Source organism: Macaca mulatta, chromosome X (genome assembly GCF_049350105.2).
Source record: "Macaca mulatta isolate MMU2019108-1 chromosome X, T2T-MMU8v2.0, whole genome shotgun sequence".
In the NCBI taxonomy this organism is placed as follows: domain Eukaryota; kingdom Metazoa; phylum Chordata; class Mammalia; order Primates; family Cercopithecidae; genus Macaca; species Macaca mulatta.
This window is the reverse complement of record NC_133426.1, coordinates 21,150,967-21,171,759: the sequence shown is the minus strand read 5'-3', so window position 1 is coordinate 21,171,759 and position 20,793 is coordinate 21,150,967. Positions and strand designations below refer to the sequence as shown.

The following is a 20,793-nucleotide window of genomic DNA, read 5'->3' as shown; positions in this document are numbered from 1 at the left end:
CTACAGATTTGCTTTTTATTGGATATGCATAGCAAAACTTGGTATTACTATTAGTATAAAAAGGACTACCTCAAGAAAACAAAAACTTAGACATGAAATGTACTTAGCTGCTGTGTTTGTCGTATATGTTACTTATTTGTTCATATACTTGGCCATTACCATGTGCCAGAACCAGTAGTGACTTAGAACTGATCGAACACAGCCATTTAAGTCTTAATGAATTTGTGCTAAGTTCATATCAGCCTTCTCTTTCAATCATATGCATGTAAAAGCATTTGAAAGAAATAAACATACGCATTTAACATTTTAGAAAAGTAACGTCAGCTATATCCTCACCAGTGGCAAAATTTCACTAACCACTTAACTAGAAATACTTAATATTGGCACCACATATTTTACAATGTCAATGCCATTTTATTCAGAGTTCTTTTTTTTTTTAATGGCTGCATAGTATTCCATGGTGCATATGTGCCACATTTTCTTTTTTTTTATTATTATTATCATTATACTTTAAGTTCTAGGGTACATGTGCATAATGCGCAGGTTTGTAGAGTTCTTAATTTAAATGCATTGTGTAGCAGGTTTTTTTTTTTTTTTTTTTTTTTTTTTGAGACGGAGTCTCGCTCTGTCGCCCAGGCTGGAGTGCAGTGGCCGGATCTCAGCTCACTGCAAGCTCCGCCTCCCGGATTTACGCCATTCTCCTGCCTCAGCCTCCCGAGTAGCTGGGACTACAGGCGCCCGCCACCTCGCCCGGCTAGTTTTTTGTATTTTTTAGTAGAGACGGGGTTTCACCGTGTTAGCCAGGATGGTCTCGATCTCCTGACCTCGTGATCCGCCCGTCTCTGTAGCAGGTTTTTAGCTTTATAATACATTGCTTTATAAATACGAGTGAGTCTTAAAAGGCTTGCTTTAATGAATTTTTTTGGAAAATAAATTATTTTAAGATGAATGAACCAAGCAATTATGTTGCAAAGAAACAAATCCCAGCAATTGCAAACATCAAATCTTTCATGCAAAATGCCTGAAATTATAAGTACATGAAAAATGAAATGAAAACTGTTCTTATCCTGTCATAAATGATTTATTTACAGTTCCTAATAAAAAGTGTATTGTCAGAACACAAATCAAGGCCCATACATTAAGCTCTATATATATATTTTATTTATGTTTTTACTCTTTCAGTTAATAATTCTTTGCTCTCTATTGAAGCATACTAAATGATAGCTTAATAGCTTGAAATATTATTACACCTCCAAATCATGAACAGCTTACTTCTTTCTAGAATAACATGATGCAAACAATATATCTGATGCTTAATAAATATATGTTGCATGAATAAATAAGTGACTAAATAAACCTTTGATTCTCATCAGCTGCCATAAACATTTATGCACATAAGGAATAACTTCAAGACAAGGTAGATGAAAATACAGTATAGCTTAAAGAAACAAAAGGAATCTGCTAATTTTTCTATGTCTTCCTTATTTGAGGAACAGAAACCTCAAAGTCAAAGGCTGTGTAGGCAAGAGAAAAATTACGGTTCTTTGAAGAAAGACAAGAGAGTTTAATTCAGCAAGATAACATTAATTTAACATCTTTTATGAGCTTAGCACTGGGCAGAAAGCTAAATAAAAAATATGAACTAAACAAAGGTGTCTTCCTTTGAGGAGTCCAACATGAATTAAAGGATAAAAGAACCTAAGCAAAGAATTGTAATGTGATACAAGGTGTTAGGTGTTATCTTTTTTTCTCATCATTTCCCATTCTACACAAACTAAATGACAATTCTCAATTTTCTCTGAATATTCCATATTCTTTCACAATTCTGTTTTTCCACATGATATTTCTTCTGCTTAGATAACTTTTCTCCAACTTTTTGTCTGGCAAACATCTAATCATCTTGTAAGACCAAATGCATACGTTACCTACACTTTCTGAATCCCTCAGAAGAGTTCATTTCCTTCTACACTCCCCTGGAATTTTCTTTAAATCTATGTTGTCTTCTAATGACTACTGTCTTTCTTAATGGACTGTATATATTTTAGGAGTACAGACTGCGTCTTTTTCATCTTTGCATTCCCAGCGATAGCACTGTTTGAGCAGGAATATGTAATTGTTGAAAAAGAAAAGAATACAGTAGACATAAGGAAAATGTAGAATGGCCAGTGAAGATCAGAGAGACAAGACTTAGCAGGGTAAACCAAAATTCGAAGAGCAGTTGGGGACAGAGGGGAAGGAGGTAAAGATACAGTCCCAATAGTACAATTTCCTGGACTAGTCAACTCAGCTTGCTGATAAGGAATCTCACCTCCTGATTTCATAATGGTATGTAGAAGAAAATCAGAATTCACGACCCAGAAATTTGCTTTATATTCCCCAGAAAGCATCTGTTGCATAAACTGAAATGTATCTGTACTTCTGACTTGTTGATGTATATCCATTACATTAGGAAGGGGTAAGAAGGAAGTTTAACATTTGACTTCTTTGGGGACTGCAACTAAGGAACTGCTCAATAAACAGAAAAAAAAAGTTGGTGTTTAAATTTATTTTCCGCGTTAACTTCCAGAAGAGCTCAATCACATAATGAAGCATCCAAATGACATGACTTTAAACCTGGTGCTTAAACCCAGAACTGTACAGGGATTAAAGCTCAGCATCTGAAAGGATTCACCACAGCTACATGGTTCAAACTTAGAAGTGGTCTAGACATCTATTTCTGATGCCATGCTTTTAAGTAGGTTTAGGTCAGCAGAGCCTTGTTCATAGGTCAAACTTCAAATGTCTAGACTGTATGTATATAACACTGTCAACCATCAATATTCTTTCCTTTCTCAAAGTGTGAGAGCCTAGCACATGAGAGGTTCATCTATGAAGAGTCCTGTTTATGAGACATACACTCTGGACTTAAGGTTTTGATATACCCAACTCTTACTGTTATAAAAGATGTTACAAACAGGGAATGGTTATTTGGCACTAACATCATAAAAATTTAAGGAAGGAAGAAAATATCAGGTCCAGTTGGTTGAGAATCAGGGTTTTTTCCTTCTATTTGCATTTCAATTATCAAAAGAAGAGAAGAAAAAAGGGAAAAGTAACAAAAGAAGAAAAGGGAAGTTTCCCTCTTCACCAGTTTTATGTCCTTACCAATGCACACAGAAGGTCAACTGCTTCCAAGATCAGTTCCTGATGACCAATGCGGCTGACCCCCAGATCTTCTAGCTCCTGATGTGTAATGCGCAGCAGCTGGTCCCCACTGATCTTCTCCCTCTCAAAGTTCTTAATATACTGCTGCAAACAGTCATCAAGACCTACAAAATACAAGTATGAAAGACCACAATGAAAACATGGCCAAACCAAACAAACGTGAAGGGTGGGAGAAGCAAGCATTAGTGCTACCATGTCACAAATTAAGTTCATTTTAACTCTGAACTAGCCAAATCCTTCACCCTTTCTTAACCTACATATGGGCTATGGTGAAAAAGAAAATCACGTCATCATACTCATAGTTGTCAGGTACCTAGTTGAATTTTCCTCAGCACGTACTGGAAATCTTTATCTCACGTCTGTGCAGTTCTCCTTGCTGACTATTTCATAAAGTATGCCAACAGGCAGGTTCCCCTATTTTTAAATTTATGTGCATCACCTTCTTACTTTCTTATTTAAACCCCACTTCAGAGGAAGAGGTGTCTTTCCTATTTAAAGCTAATCTATCTATCTGTACTCTGTAGTCCCATCTCCTGCCACCTTAAGATGACTTCAGTAACTAAAAAATTAAATTCTCTTTGTTTCAACTATTTTCTATTAATTGACTCATTCTATGTTCAAATCTCTGCCATCTTAAAACAAAACACAAAATCCTTATTTTGATTTCACTGATCATGTGTGCTCCTCACTAGTCTGTCACCCTCTTTGGATTCAAGCCCTTACCCTTATTTCCTCACCTGTGATGCATTCCTTAATCCATTATAATTTGGATTTTACTCAAATCTAAAAGTAGAAATCAGGATTACACGGGGCAATTCATACGTGATTGGCTAGGCTATAGATTGAGTCGGTTTCAATCATCTGTGAAGTGGCTTGATACAAATGATGAACTGGACTAATAAAACTAACGCTCTAGAAATTTAAGTAAAGAATACCAAGAAAATGAGGCAATTAGCTGAAACTAAGAGGTCCTCATTATGTCAAGGAGGGAGACCAGAGGCTATAATGGGCTACATTCCAGCTGAAGTTATGGAGGAGCTGAAATTATAAAAAAATAGAAAAAAACAGAGACGAAATTAGAAAAGATGTACAAAAGGAAGTCAAGTTTCCAAACAGAGAGATTATGCAGCCATTGAGAAAGAAAATGAGTCAGTCCTAAAAGCACTGTGATCCCTGACAGGGTCTAGTATAAGGCCACAGATGTCTTTACTATATTCTCAAACTTCCTTAAAGTAACTAGAATTACTTTGTAGCCTCTCTATACAACCTGCTTTTTCTTTCATTCTCCATTAGTATGTGTATACTGCTGAGGGCTGAAATGTTCTCACTGGATATAGCAACGTGAAAGTCACTAGTGACATTCCTGAGAGTTGTTTTCACAGTGATGGCAATAAGCCAGCACCGAATGAGTTGAGGAATCTTCAAAGCAGTCAGGCTACATAAGAGAAGAAAAAAATAAGAGGATATCGAGTTTGTTTTTCTTTCTTAAAGATGCTAAGACTTGAAGATATTTAAATGTCGATAAGAACTGTACATCTCTATTGAAAAAGGAGGGAAGGAGCAGATAGATGCAGGATGTAGATGCAGGTAGATTAATAGTCTGTGAGTAAGATGAGGGACTCCCTGCCTAATAACTATAAGACAACATTATGGATCTGTGTGAGAGTTCACTGAGATATTTGTAAATAAAATACACATGTAAATTGATACCATTACAAATATGTGCTGAATACCTAAATGGAGTTGGTACTAATTACAGTGCCACATAGCTAAACAGGATTTATATTTTAAAAGGAAGACTCCAAAGTCAGGAACAAGGGGAAAAATGAAGGAATTATTTGTCAGACACTGCTGTGAATGCTGGAGATAAAAGGGTAAATAAGACACAGACCTCAAGGAATGCAGTACTTGTATTAGGTATTATATGTAACCTAGAGATTATTTAAAGTATACAGGAGGATTTCATAGGTTATATCCAAATACCATACCATTTTATATAAGGGACATGAGCATTTGCAGAGTTTGGTATCTGTGGGGGTTCCTGGAACCAATCTCCCTCAACTGTATAGGGTGAAAGGTATAGTGGTCCATAAAACTTGAGGGTTGATCAGACAAAGCAGCATCTAAGAATGAAAACAAAAATGGATCAGAGGACAAGGTAATAATAAGGAAGGCATGACAGACAAATGTTAAATGCAGCACAGCATTCTAGTAAGATAAGGACTAAAGCACTCTGAGAGTTAAGAGATTATCAATGATTTTAGCCAGAACAGTATTAGAATAATGCAAAGAGAAGCCAGACAGACTACGGGATTGAGCAGTGACTGGGAAATGAGAAAGTGACGGCCTTGCATGTAGAATATTCCTTTAGAAGATTACAGGATAATGGTGAGGATGGGAGTAAACAGAGAGATGCCAAGTAGTGTCAAAGAGACTACTGTTATACCAATTTCAGAAGTGAAGAAACTAAAGGTCAGTGAGACTAGGTAACTCTCTAAGTGTACACAGTAAGTAACTGACAGGAAAACCAAGAATTGAAACCTGGTCCCAGAGGATCCAAAATCTAACCTACTTTGACTATATCACACCATCTCAAGACCAAAAAAAAAAAAAAAAACACATCTCAACAATAAAGTGTATTCATACCCTTGCAAAAATAAATGAGTAAATGGAGATAGAAACATACAGTTATTAAAATGAAAAATAAGAATAACATAGAACATTGGCTAATGAAATCACACTCTTCTAGACCTACCAGAAAAAAAATTAAAACTACCAAGGACTAAAGTCCATGCTAGCATACTCTTGATGAATTCAATACTGTGTAGAGTACCCAGATGGCATTCAATCTGAAGTTGCATTTGAATGAATGAAAGGGGAAACATTGCAAATAGTTTTTAGATACCACTGAAACCAATATAATACATGTTGACTTGAGAAACCCCTGTTCTTTATGTTCTTCAAAGGCATCCTTAACAGTCATCCTCCTACAAGCAAGTAGTTGCTCTATAACAAGTAGTATATGATTTGTTTTCACAAGGATTCTCAAGGAAACAAAATAAAATTTTAAAAGGAAGGATAATTTTCTTCTGGAACTGTTCTCATTTACTCTGTCCTAATTTATTTTGAAAAAGGCTACACTTTCAATAGTTTTATATCAATTCTATATAGAAGAACTGATGCTGAATAATAGTAATACCTTCTATTATTTATGAACTGTATATCATTATCTTGATTTTACAGATAAAAAAATTTAAATTTAGGGACCATGCCTGGGATCCCACAGCTTATAAATGGTAAGGCAAGGTCTAAACCCAAGTCCATCTGACTCTAAATCCATGCTCTTAAAGACTATGCAGAATTAGGAGTGAGGGAGGAATGGAAAGGATGGTTTCCAAACCTATAGACTGTTTGTTTGTACCATACCAAAAGTCATTATACCAAAAATGTTTTTCTATTTTCCATTTAAAACGTTAAGGTCTTTGTTTAATATGTTTTTATTTAAATTATGCTTTGCATGAAAAGGCATTTAAGTATATTGTTTACACACACACAATTCAGGAGGGCAATACAAATTGAAAGTAGATGAGAAAAATATGGTTAAAGGAAGATATGGTTAGTCATAAAGTGGGAGCCAGAATAATGAAAATATAAAAAATTCATACAAATGAAAAATACTAATAGTTTAAAACATTCATTAGATAACAGCAAGCCAGTTTCTCAGAGAAGTCCATCCAGTTTTTTCTTAAATTGATATATAATAATTGTATATACTTATGAGATACATGTGATATTCTGATACATTCATGTGAAGTATAATGATCAAAACAGGGTAATTGGAATATCCACCACCTCAAACATGCCCATCCATTTTTGACACTAAAGTCAGCAAAAAGGATTTCTTGTGGGAAGAAATCCTTGTGTAATGTAATAAACAACACCTTCAACAAACTCTTTTGATAAACACAACTATAAGTTCCCATTGGACTGTTTCTTACAGTAAGGCTGAAAATACATTTAAAAAATGTTACGTTGTATTGTAGACCAAATAATAACTGATTATCATGAAGATAGAAACATGTTTATCTTTGCTGGCTTTAAGGATGTTACAATCTATCAACAGGGTTTATAATTCCAGGGAGAAAATAAGTACATAAGTGAAAATAGGCCCCCACAGTAGGAAAGAGCATCAGGGGCAGGGATGTGGGGAGGAGACCAGGAAGAGACTGACAGCTGAGGCCAAGATTTAGCCACGGTGAAGGTTAGGAAATTTCTTGAAGGCGCAGGAAGGAAGGTCCAGGGTGACTGAGGGAAACCCATGCAGTAGCTGCTGATCCTGCTGGCCCTATGGCTGGGCACCACGGGATTAGGCAGGGCTGAGCTCCTAAGGGCCTAGGAGCAGGGCCTGCAGGTGCCCTGGGGAAATTCCATAAGCATCCACTTATGCAGTGAGGCTTCAGGGAGACCAATATGAGCAGTGCTATGGATACACTCTTCCCAGCAGGAACCTTTGTGAGGCTAGAATTTAAGCTCCAGTATACAAGTTTCTGGAAGAAGAATTCTGAGTGCAAAGTCAAGTCCAGTGGAAAGAAGCAGAAATGCCTGGCCTACATCAAACTTGAGGATAAAATTTTAGGCCAGATGGTCCATTGCCCTATACAGTTGCAGGATGGACAGGAGCCTGAAAAGCATCAGGAGATTCAGTGCAGTAGAGTGGAGCAGACCAGCCATGACCCTCACAGCTACTACTTCCCTGGACAATTTGCCTTCTTTTTAAGGCCCTGCTCCCCAGCACAGAACCCTGGACTGAATTTTATCATGCTCCCCAGACAGCTGCACATGGTAACCAGTGGAATACCCTGCCCTCCTAGTGATGATCCCATTATATCCCGAGCTAATAAAACTACTCTCCAAAAAACAAAGAAAAAAATATATAAAAAAAAAGATTACCATAGAATTCAGCAATTCCACTTCAGGGTATATACCCAAACAAAATGAAAGCAGATATTTGAAGAGATAGTTGTACACCTATGTTCATAAAAGCATTATTCACAATAGGCAAGAGGTGGAAGCAACCCAAGTGTCCACTGATGTATAAGTAGACAAAGAAAATGTTGGAGGAGGTGGAGCAAGATGGTAGAACAGAAGGCTCCACTAATTGCCTTCCCTAGCCTCTGACAAGGACACCAATTTAATAATTATCTACACAAAAAAGCACCCTCATAGGAACCAAAAATCAGGTGAGCATTCACAGTACCCGGTTTTAACTTCGTATCGCTGAAAAAGACACTGAAAACCTAAAAAAAAAAAAAAATTAAAAAAAAAGTCTTAAGCAGTGATGCCATACCTCCCTCAAGCCCAGGCAGTGGTAGGGTGGTTACTAGAGTGTTCCTTTGTGCTGGAGGGAGAGCACAGCAATTTGTGAGGCATTGAACTTACTGCTGTCCTGATAGAGCAGAAAGGAAAACAAGACCAAACTCAGCTGATACCCACCCACAGAGGGAACATTTAAACCAGCCCTAGCCAGAGCGGAATCGTCAGTCCTGGCAGTTGGAACATGAGTTCCCACAAACCTTGCCACCATGGGCTAAAGTGCTCTGAGGATTTAATAAATGAACTTGAAACACAGTCTAGACCACAAAGACTGCAAATCCTAGGAGAGTCCTAATGCTGAACAGGGCCCAGAGACAGTGGATAGGGGTGACATGCAACATACTAAAACACCAGCCAGAGTGGCCAAGAGAGTGCTGGTATTATCCCTTCCCTAACTCCAGGCTTTACAGCTCATGGCTCCAAAAGAGACTCCTTCCTTCCGCTTGAAGAGAAAAAAAGGGAAGAGTGGGGAAGACTTTATCCTGCATCTTGGATACTAGCTTGGCCCAGTCAGAGTCATGAGGGCCCCTTTCCAGGCCCAAGCTCCTGGATGACATTCCTAGACATACCCTTGTCCAGAAGGGAATGACCCTATCCTGGCACCATTCATCACCAGCTAACTGAAGAGCCCTTGGGCCCTGAATAAGCAGCAATGATACCCAAGTACTACATCAAGGGTCCTGTGTGAGACTGTGAGACTTGTTGGCTTCAGGTAAGACCCAGCACATTTGCAGCTGTGGTTGACTACAGGGCACAATTCCTTGTGCTTCAAAAAAGCAGAGGGAAAAGGAAAGGGGACTTTGTCTTGTACCTTAGGTACCAGCTCATGCATAGGGGGGTAGAGAACAAAGCAGGTTCTTGGGGTCTACAATTCTAGGACTTGGCTCTTAGATGGATGACATTTCTGGACCTGCCCTGGGCCAGAGGGGAGCCCACTGTCCTTGAAGGGTGAGGCCCAGGCCAGGCAGCATTTGGTACAAGCTAATTGAAGAGACCTTGGGTCTTAAGGAAACAGCAGTGGTAGTTTGGCAGTACTCACTGTGGTTTCGTGGTGATGGTGGCCATGGAGGGAGGGGGTTCCTCTGCCTTTGGAAAGGGGAGAGAAGAGTGGGAAGAACTACATCTTGTGGTTTGAGTGTCAGATCAGCCGCAGTACAACAGAACAACAGGTGCACTTCTAAGGTTTTAAATGCTAGTCCCTGGCTCCCAGACAGCACCTCTGGACCCACCCAGGGCCTGGGGAAAATTGCTGCCCTGAAGGGAAGAACACAAGCCCGTTGGCTTTGGCATTTGCTTACTGTAGAGCCCCAGGGTCTTGAGAGAACATAGGCAGTAGCCAGGGAGGGGTTAAAGCAGGCCTTGAGCAACACGTAGTGCTATGTTGGCTTCAGGTATGACCCAGCATAGTCACGGTGGTGGTGGCCACAAGGGTGCTTGTCTCACTCTACCCACAGCCCCAGGTGGTTCACAACAGAGTGAGAGACTGTTTATTTGGGAGACAGTAAGGGAAGAGAACAAAAGTCTCTGCCAGGTAGTCCAGAGAATTATCCCAGATCTTGTCCAAGATCATCAAGAAGGCCTCTATGAGTCTATAAGAACCACAGCATCACTGGGCTTGGGGTGCTCCCTGAAGCAGGTACAGCTTAGATCATAACACCTAAGTCCTTTCAAATATCTGGAATGCCTTCCCAAGAAGGATGGGTACAAACAAGTCTTGGCTGCAAAAACTATAATAAATTCCTAACTTTTCAATGCCCAGCAACAGATGAACATCTATGAGTATTAGGACAATTCGGGAAAACATAATCTTATCAAATGAACGAAATAGGCACCAGGTGCCAATCCTGGAGAAACAAAAGATATGTGACATTTCATGTAGAGAATTCAAAATAGCTATTTTGAGGAAACTTAAAGAAATTTCAAGATAATGCAGAGAAAGAATTCAGAATTCTATCAGATAAATTTAACAAAGAGATTAAAATAATTTAAAAGAATCCAGAAGAAATACTGGAGGTGAAAAATGCAATTGTCATACTGAAAAATGCATCAGAGTCTTTTAACAGCAGATTTGGTCAAGCAGAAGAAAGAATTGATGAGCTTGAAGACTGGCTATTTGAAAATACAGTCAGAGGAGATTTAAAAAAAGAATAAAAAACAATAACCCATGCCTACAGGTACCTCAAAAGGGAATATCTAAGTGTTATTGCCCTTAATCAGGAGGAAGAGGAAGAAGTCAGTGGTAGAAGGTTTATCGAAAGGAATAATAACAGAGAACTTCCCAAACCTAGAGAAATATATCAATACCTAAGTACAAGAAGGTTATAGAACACCAAGCAGAATTAGCCCAAAGAAGACTACCTCAAGGCATTCAATAATCAAATTCCAAAAGAGTCAAGGATAAAGGATCCTCAAATCAACAAGAGAACACAAACAAACAACATACAATGGAGCTCCAATACATCTAATGAGAGTTTTCAGTGGAAAACTTACAGGCCAGCAGAGAGTAGCATGACATATTTAAAGTGCCAAAGAAAAAATCTTTTACCCTAAAAGAGCATAAACGCAAAAATATTCTTCAAACATGAGGGAGAAATAAAGATGTTCCCAAACAAAAGTCATGATATTTCATCAACATGAGACCTGCCCTGCAGTAAATGCTAAAGGAAGTACTTCAATCAGAAAGAAAAGGACATTATGAGCAATAACTAGTCATTTAAAGGCAAAAAACTCACTGGCAATAATAACCACACAAAAAACACAGAATATTATAACACTGTAATTGTGGTGTGTAAACTCCTTTTATCAGTAGAAAGACTAAACAATGAACCAATCAAAAATAAAAACTACGACAGCTTGTCAAGACATAGACAGCACAATAAGATCTAAATAGAAACAACGAAAAGTTAAATAGTGGGAGTATGAAGTTGAGGCATACAGTTTTTATTAGTTTTCTTTTTGCTTGTTTGTTTGTTAGCACAAACAGGGTTAAGTCCTCATGAGCTTAAAATAATGGTTATTAAGATAGTATTTGCAAGGCTCATGGGAACCTCAAACCAAGAAACTAAATCATTTCAAATGGGGAAAATCACTTTCACTAAAAGGAAGATAGAACAGAAAGAAAGAAGGAAGAGAAGACCACAAAACGGCCAGAAAACAAATAACAAAATGGCAGGAGGAAGTCTTTACTTATCAACAGTAACACTGAATATAAATGGACTAAACTCTCCAATAAAAAGTCATAGAGTGGATGCGTAAATTTAAAAACAAAACAAAACACAGTGAACTGTTGCCTATAAAGAAACGTACTTCACCTATAAAGACACAAATAGAGTGATAATAAAGGAATGGAAAAGATATTCCATGCCAATTGAAACCCAAAAAGAGCAGGAGTAGCTATACTCATATCAGGAAAAATAGATTTCAAGACAAAATCTATACAAAGAGGCAAAATAATAGAATCATAAATGGGTCAATTCAACAAGAGAATTTCAAATATATATGCAACCAGCACTGGAGAACTCAGATATAAAAGCAAGTATCAATGAAGCTAAAGAGACAGAGAGTCCCCAGTACAATAATAGCTGAAGACTTCAACACCCCACTTTCGGCATTTGACAGATATTCCAGACAGAAATTAACCAAGAAACATTGGACTTTATCTACACTATAAAACAAATAGACCTAACAGATATGTACAGAATATTTCATCCAAAGACTGCAGAAGACACATTCTTTTCCTCAGCAAAAGGATCATTCTCAAGGACAGACCACGTTAGGTTACAAAACAAGCCTTAAAACATTCAAAAAACCGAAAATACTCTCAAGCATCTTCTTTGACTACAAAAAGCATAAAATTAGAAATTGATGACAAGAGGAATTTTGGAAACTATACAAATACATGAAAACTGAACAATACATTCCAAAATGACCAGTGGATCAATGAAGAAAGTAGGAAGGAAATTGAAAAATTTCTTGAAACAAATGATAATGAAAACACAACATACAAAAACCTATGGGATACAGCAAAAGCAGTACTAAGAGGGAAATTTATAGCTATATGTGCTTACATCAAAAAAGAAGAAAAACTTCAAATAAACAACCCAACAATGCATCTTAAAGAACCAGAAAAGAGAGCAAACCAAACCCAAAATACTAGAAGAAATAATAAAGACCATAAACAAATGAAATTGAAATGAAGCAATATAAAAGAGCAATAAAAGAAAAAATTGGCATTTTGAAAAGTTAAACAAAATTGACAAACCTTTGGCTAGACTAAGAAAATAAGAAAGAAGACCCAAATAAATAAAATCAGAGGTAAAAATGGACACATTACACTTGATACTGCAGAAATTCAAAGGATCATTAGTGGCTACTATGAGAAACTACATGCCAATAAACTGGAAAATCTTGAAGAAATGAGCAAATTTCTAGACAAAAAGAACCTACCAAGATTGAAACATAAAGAAATCCAAAACTTGAATATGCTAATAACAAGTAACGAGATTGAAGCCATAATAAAAAGTCTCACAGTAAAGAAAAGCCTGGGAGCTGATGGCTTCACAGGTGAATTCTACCAAATATTTAAAGGAGAACTAATACAAATCTGACCCAAACTATTTTGAAAAATAGAAGACAATACGGCCAAACTCATTCCACGAGGCCAGTATTACCCTGACACCAAAACCAAAGACACATTGAAAAAAGAAAACTACAGGCCAATATATCCCATGAATATTGATGCAAAAAAACTCAACAAAATACTAGCAAGCCGAATACAGTAATATTAAATACTTTAAAACCATAATTCATCATGACCAAGTATTTATCCCTGGGATGCAAGAATTGTTCAACATATGCAAATCAATCAATGTGATACATCATATCTACAGAATAATGAACAAAAACCATCTGATCATTTCATTTGATGCTGAAAAAGCATTTGATAAAATTCAACTTCCCTGCATGATAAAAACCCTCAAAAAACTGAGTATAGAAGGAACAAACCTTAACATAATAAAAGCCATATATGGCAGTCCCACAGCTAGTATCATACTGAATAGGGAAAAACTGAAAGCCTTTCCTTCAAGATCTGGAACACGACAAGGATGCCCACTGCCACCATCATTATTCAACATAGTGTTGGAAGTCCTAGCTAGAGCAGCCAGGCAAGAGAAATAAATAAACAGCATCCAAATTGGAAAGAAAGAAGTCAAATTATTCTTATTTGCTGATGAGATGATCTTATATTTAGAAAAACCTAAAGAATCCACAAAAAAACTATTAGAAGTGATAAATTCAGTAAAGTTGCAGGATACAAAATTAATACACAAAAATCAGTAGCATTTCTACATTCCAACAGTCAACAACCTGAAAGAGAAAATAAAGTAATTTAATTTATAATAGCCCCATATAAAGTTAAACACCTAGGAATCAACTTAACCAAAGAAGTGAAAAATCTCTACAATGAAAACTATAAAACATTGATGCAAGAAATGGAAGAGACCACGAAAAAAAGGGAAAGATATTTCATGTTAATCAATTGGAAGAATCAATATTGTTAAAATGTCCATACTACTCAAAGCAATCTACAGATTCAAAGCAATCCCTATCAAAATACCAATGACATTCTTCACAGAAATAGAAAAAAAAATCCTAAAATTTATATGGAACCACAAAAGATCCAGAATAGCCAAAGCTATCCTAAGCAAAAAGAACACAACTGGAGGAATCACACACCTGACTTCAAATTGTACTACTGAGGTATAGTAAACAAGATAGCATGGTACTGGCATAAAAACACACAGAGACCGGTGGAACAGAATAGAGAACACAGAAACAAATCCACACACCCACAGTGTACTCATTTTTGACAAAAGTGCCAAGGACATACACTGGAGAAGGCCAGTCTCTTTAATAAATGGTTCTGGGAAAACTGGATATCCATGGGCAGAAGAATGAAACTAGATCTGTATCTCCTGCTGTATACAAAATTCAAAATTGATTAAAGACTTAAATCTAAGACTTCAAACTATGAAACTACTACCAGAAAACATTGCAGAAACTCTCCAGGACATTGGTCTTGGCAAAGATTTCTTGAGTAAAACCCCACAATCACAGGCAACCAAAGCAAAAATGAACAAATGGGGTCACATAAGTTAAAAGGCTTCTGCACAGCAAAGGAAACAGTCAACAAAGTGAAGAGACAACCCACAAAATGGGAGAAAATATTTGCAAGCTACACATCTGACAAGGGATTAATAACCAGAATATGTAAGGAGCTCAAACAACTCTATAGGAAAAAAAATCTAACAATCTGGTTAAGAATGGGCAAAAGATTTGAATAGGCAGTTCTCAAAAGACATACAAATGGCCATAAGGCATATGAAAAGGTATTCAGCATCACTGATCATCACAGAAGTGCAAAGAAAAACTATAATGAGATAGCATCTCACCCCAGTTAAAATGGCTTATATCCAAAATACAAGCAATAACAAATCCTAGTGAGGATGTGGAGAAAAGGGAACCCTCATATACTGTTGGTGGGAATGTAAATTAGTACAACAACTATGGAGAATAGTTTAGTGGTTCCTCAAAAAACTAAAAATAGAGCTACCACATGATCCAGCAATCCTACTGCTGGGTATATACCCCAAATAAAGGAAATCAGGATATCAATGAGATATCTGCACTGGGTCCCAGAAGACCCAGTGGCTATTCTGGGTCTTTTGTGGTTCCATATAAATTTTAGGATGGTTTTTTTTTTATATTTCTGTGAAGAATGTCATTGGTATTTTGATAGGGATTTGTTGCAATTCTGCAGTTTGTCGCAGTTCCGTTCACAATAGCCAAGATTTTGAAACAACCTGTGTCCATCAACAGATGAATAAAGAAAATGTGGTACATATACATAATGGAGTAATATTCAGCCATAAAAAAAGAATGAGATCCTGTCATTTGCAACAACATGGTTGGAACTGGAGATCATTACATCAAGTGAAATAAGCTAGGCACAGAAAGACTAACATCAAATGTTCTCACTTATTTATGGGATCTAAAAATTAAACAGAGTAGAAGGATGATTACCAAACGGTGGGAAGGGCAGTGGTGGGGGGAGGTGAGGGGCAGGTGGAAAAGGTTAATACATATGAAAATATATTTAGAAAGAATGAGTAAGTTCTACTATTTGACAGCACAACCGAGTGACTACAGTGAATAATTTAATTGTACATTTTATTATAACTAAAATAATATAGTTATATTGTTTGTGACACTAAGGATAAATGCTTGAGGGATGGATACCCCATTCTCCATGATGTGATCATTTCACATTGCATGCCTGTATCAAAACATCTCATGTATCCCATATATACACACCTACTATGTACCCATAAAAATTAAAAATTTTTAAAAATGTTGTATATATGTTTTAAAATGTGTATACATTTTTATTCAGCCTTAAAAAGAAAGTGCTGATACATGGTACTGCATGGATCAACCCTGAAGACATTATGCTAGCTGAAATAAGCCATTCACAAAAGGACAGAAACTGTATGATTCCACTTATATGAGGCAAGCAGTTGTCATGCAGCCATCAAATTCAGAGACAGAAAGTAGAATGGGGCTGCCAGAGGCTGAAAGGAGGGATAATAGGGATTGTTGTTTAATGAAGATTTTCAGTTTTGCAAGATGAAAAGAATTCTGTGAATGGATGCTGAGGTCAGTAGTACAAAAGTGTTAATGTACTTACTGCCAGTGAACTGTACACTTAAAGATGGTTAAGATAGTACATTTGATGATATGTGCATTTTACACTTAAAAATGCAATTGTTAAAATAAAATGGCAAATTTTGTATTATCTATATTTTAGTATAAGAAGAAGTACAAATTAAGCAACAGATTAACCTTAAATAGCCTAAATTTGCTCCTTTCAAATTTTAATTAGACCTAAGTATTTTGGGAGGCATATGGGTATGTGAAAGCCACAGCTGTAAGTTACCATTATATATATGATTACAAATGCTATGTCTATCTATGTGTAATCAAACTTCTCTAATAGAAATACAATTTTCTTTTCTATTGAATACAAAAAAATCACTGGTGGCAATGATTTGCTAAATTTAGTATATTCTACCTAGAAGTCATCAGTATGATGTCTTACCCAATCTTAATTCATCATGAAAAAATTGCCTAATCATGATGGGACTTAATACGGTTATCTTTTTAAATATTTTCATTTAATATCTAAGAAATATTGAGTGAGGACATGCTGAAAATTGTATGCTAGACATATCAAGGGAAAAAAGAATTTTGTATCTAAATGACATCTAGATGAATTTTAAAGTAATTAGTGTCATGAAGAATTAGTCAGTCATCTTTGCCAAGGTGCTGGGAGAAACTATCTTCTCCAAAGAGGACTTGCCCACGGGCAAGAGGAGACAGTTTTCCAGGTGGGAGGTAAGAGGAAGTAGTAATGAGAACAATGCTAGAGACTTGCCATTGTAAAGGGCAAAACTTGTTGATCCAACTTTACTTCTGAGGACACATCTAATCTTGGCTTATCTCAGTCCCAGGATTCCCTAATGCTCCTGATATTTTTAGATTTAAACTAGGTTCCAAAGTCAATAACTGCCTGTTCTTAATTCTTCTACAACACAGACTTCTATATGATTTTCCTAAGGAATGCCTCCCTTCTTGTCCCTAGTATCAGGATGCTCGTCTCAATGCTTTTCTAATTCCTGATACCAACTTTTATTTATTAACTGAACAAATGTTTGTTGAATGCCTATTTTTGAGCCAGGCATTATTCTATGGAATAAAGAAGAAAAGTGAGCAGAAACGGACATGGCCCCTGCTTTCACTGAGGTAACAGTTTATTGAGAGAGAATCATGTTAAGTAAGTAATCACACAAACAACCCTAACAAGTAATAGAAGGAAAGTAAAGGTACCTGGCATGGTGCTCTAAGAGCCCATAATATGGTGATTTGACCACATCAGAGAGATCAGGGGTAAGTTTTCTGGGAGAAGTGTGGCAAGAACTGACATCTAGAGATGACTGGGAGTTAACTAGCCAAAGAGAGAGGAAAGAGTATTAGACTCTGAAAACAGCAAGGACTCAACAGCTTGGAGATAGGAGGGAGAATATAAGGCATTGAAAGAAGACCACCACGACTGAAGGCTGTGTTCAGACTCGTGTTCTGAAAAACTCTTCTCCAGTTTCAATGTGTAGAACAGTGTCTTGTGGCCAGTTTGCCTTTTGCCGCAGAAACAATCATCTTTGGTAGGAGTTAATCTCCCTGCTTAGCACCTTCACTTGGTTCACTATTTTAGCTATGCGAGTTGAAGCTTTTCTACACATGTTCTTTCTTTGGACATTTTATTCCTCTATGACTATCTAAAATTCCTCTTACTCTCCTCTTAGTAAAGGAAGTTAAGGAAAAGATCTACAAGTAGAACTTACTTCATACATTATTTACAACTATATCCATTGTCTCCTGAATAAGAATTCAAAATCAACAGAAAAATGTGGTAAAAGGTAAATTACCTTCAAAAATGGTAATTCTAGAAAAAACTGTATAGTAATAAAGGTATAGCCGATCATATTAATTCAGACATATGCATCTTATTAAATATGACTGAAATAATTTCCACAAAAGAAAATTTTAGCATAAAAGTACTGCAGAAACAAAGGGTACCATCTACTATTAAACTTAATCTCAATATATCTCCTGTGATCCTTCCCTAATACAAAACAAATCTTATTCATCATTTCAAATCCACACACACACACACACACACACACACACACACACACACACACACACACACATTTGCCCACTACAAATGAATGTCAGCATTATTAACTACTCAATAAGTTTACAGAGTCAAACACACACACACACACAAAAAAAAACAAAATCCTTTGGTGCTTTAGAATTTTTTGACTCTTAAAACGTGTTCTAAAATGCTGGGCTAATTTAAATACTCAGTCAACATGTACTTTGCATCTAATCACTAAACTATCATTACTTTTATTGAATATTAAAGTTAAAATAAAGCTATGAATTTTAGTATCTTGTCACAAGTAAGGATTTAATGTTAGGATAAAAAGAATCCCACATTTATACAACTACAGTCATTTCTGATTATGTTTCCTAAAAATAATGTAAGTGGTGATATTCAATTTTTTGTTTTGTTTTATACATCAGAATCAATTTGTAGCATAGCATAATGAAATTAAAAGCCAAATAATTTCTTTTCACCTATGAAGTAAATTTTACTTGATCCAGGAAAATGGCCTATTTTGAATGCCTGTTTTTTTCTCCTAAAATGTATAAAATTTTTCTCAAAATAATTCCAATTTTATTTTAAAATTATAATTTAATTACAAATTTCTAATTACTACTCAAAACATTGTCAGTTTTCCATTGCTTCTCAAATTTTATGTGTATATAAAACATTTGGGGATCTGATTAAACTATAGTAAATTTTGATTTAGTTGGAGTGTGGCCTGAGATTTTGTATTTCTAACAAGCTCCAAAATATTAACATTACTAGAGCAACAATTATCAAAGGCAAAAAGAGACTTTATTTTTTTCAATAACTGATGAAGTCATCAAATAGGACAATAATGATGACTGGTTTTATATATATATATATATATATTTATTTATACACACACATAAGCTTATGTTTCTAGATTATCTAGCCATGCCCTTTTTGCAACTGCCAGCCCCAATTAGAAAATATATGATACTCAAGAATTAACAAATATTTCTCAGAAATCTATAGAAAACAAAGGAACTGTAAGCTAGACAAATTATTACAACTAAATGGAGAGAAAAAGTCTATTCCAAAATAATTTTAATTATGTTTATTTGAATAAATCCCTAATTTCATGTTTTATGGATACTCAGAGAACTTCCTCATTTTCCCAAAAGTGAAGACTGTGGAGAAATTCACCAGGCTAAATGAAAAATTAGTCTCAACCTGCACAATACTGTTATTAATTCTAAAAGAATGTGGCAGAAATTCTTCAAAAAAGCAAAGAAACCACAAACAATATAAGCTTATGTTCCTTATCAAACATTTCTCAAAGAACTTTGAAAATATGTCTTCTAATATTTTTTAGAATTCCTCTCTACTCAGCAAAATTCTCCTGAGTTATGACAGCATTTTACTATGATCAGTGTTCATTGAGGAAGTGGGGTTTCTCCTTTCACCAATCAAACTGGAAGATGTCAGTTGTAACCACTGCTTTCCCTTGGTTCCCTCTAGACTCCAAATTTTACAAGTGGATAGGAATCAGAAGAAATACCTGAAAGTCAGAAAGGAAGGAGTAAAAAGTTCTGCAGATGCATTTGAATCAGGATGGTGGGGAGAGTGGATATCAAAGCCTTGACTAATACTGTGACTAAGAAACAGCTTGACAGACATATATATATATATATTTTATTTTTTATGTAAGGTTTTCTTTTATTTAAAAGATCATTCACAAAATATCATATCCAAAGGTTTACTTTCTGTCGTATAGCTGAATGTGTTAAGTGTTTGGAATTCCATTCTTACATTTAAAAGTCAACTGGATTGCCCAGAACCTGTACTCATCTCTTACCACAGAGACATTTCTTCTCCAGTCACAAATTAACCTCCATAACATCTGTTTCTTAGCACAGCGTAATTGCTTGCCAGGAATTTAAGAACTAACTTTTAGATGACATTTGCAAAGTACAAGTCATGATTTAATACCACATTCATATTGTTGGCAATCCAACAGTTAAAGGAGCTTAATGTTCTTACGATTCTCCTGTGATTACATTACTGCTGAAAAACCTAGTTTCATAGATAGGAGTCTATAAGAGGACAAAAATATATGGACATCATCTTCACTTAGGTCTCAGAATTTAAAAAAACTATCTAACATGATATGTAATTGAAGGTCCTTAGATACTGATGTCACAAATCTTTTTTAATACCTTCACAAGACATAAAAGGGTAAACAAAAGCTCTTCTCCTAGGGAAAGGAGACTAAGCAAGACAAAAAAGAATGTGGAGTGGAGTGGAGTGGAGGCTGGGGAAGGTTAGGTAAGGGCAAAGATCCAACACATGTAATGACTTTATATTATGTAAAGCACTATCCAAGAAACTTCTGAGCTTAGCTCAACAAGTGTATTTTCACTCACTTTCCTATGAAACTTTGGTCACTGCCTGAAAGCAGC

The 20,793-nt window shown here is 36.1% G+C and overlaps 1 protein-coding gene across 8 annotated transcripts in view; it reads right to left on the bottom strand.

The window, feature by feature from the left end:
• Positions 1-20,793, bottom strand: part of CNKSR2 (connector enhancer of kinase suppressor of Ras 2) — a 284,738-nt gene that overhangs the window by 223,556 nt on the left and 40,389 nt on the right. For all 8 annotated transcript variants that reach the window (XM_001086538.5, XM_002806163.4, XM_028842224.2 and 5 more), the window contains exon 2: positions 3,145-3,308. In XM_001086538.5, coding sequence (XP_001086538.1) covers positions 3,145-3,308 — 164 coding nt within the window. The remainder of the gene's footprint in view (positions 1-3,144; positions 3,309-20,793) is intronic.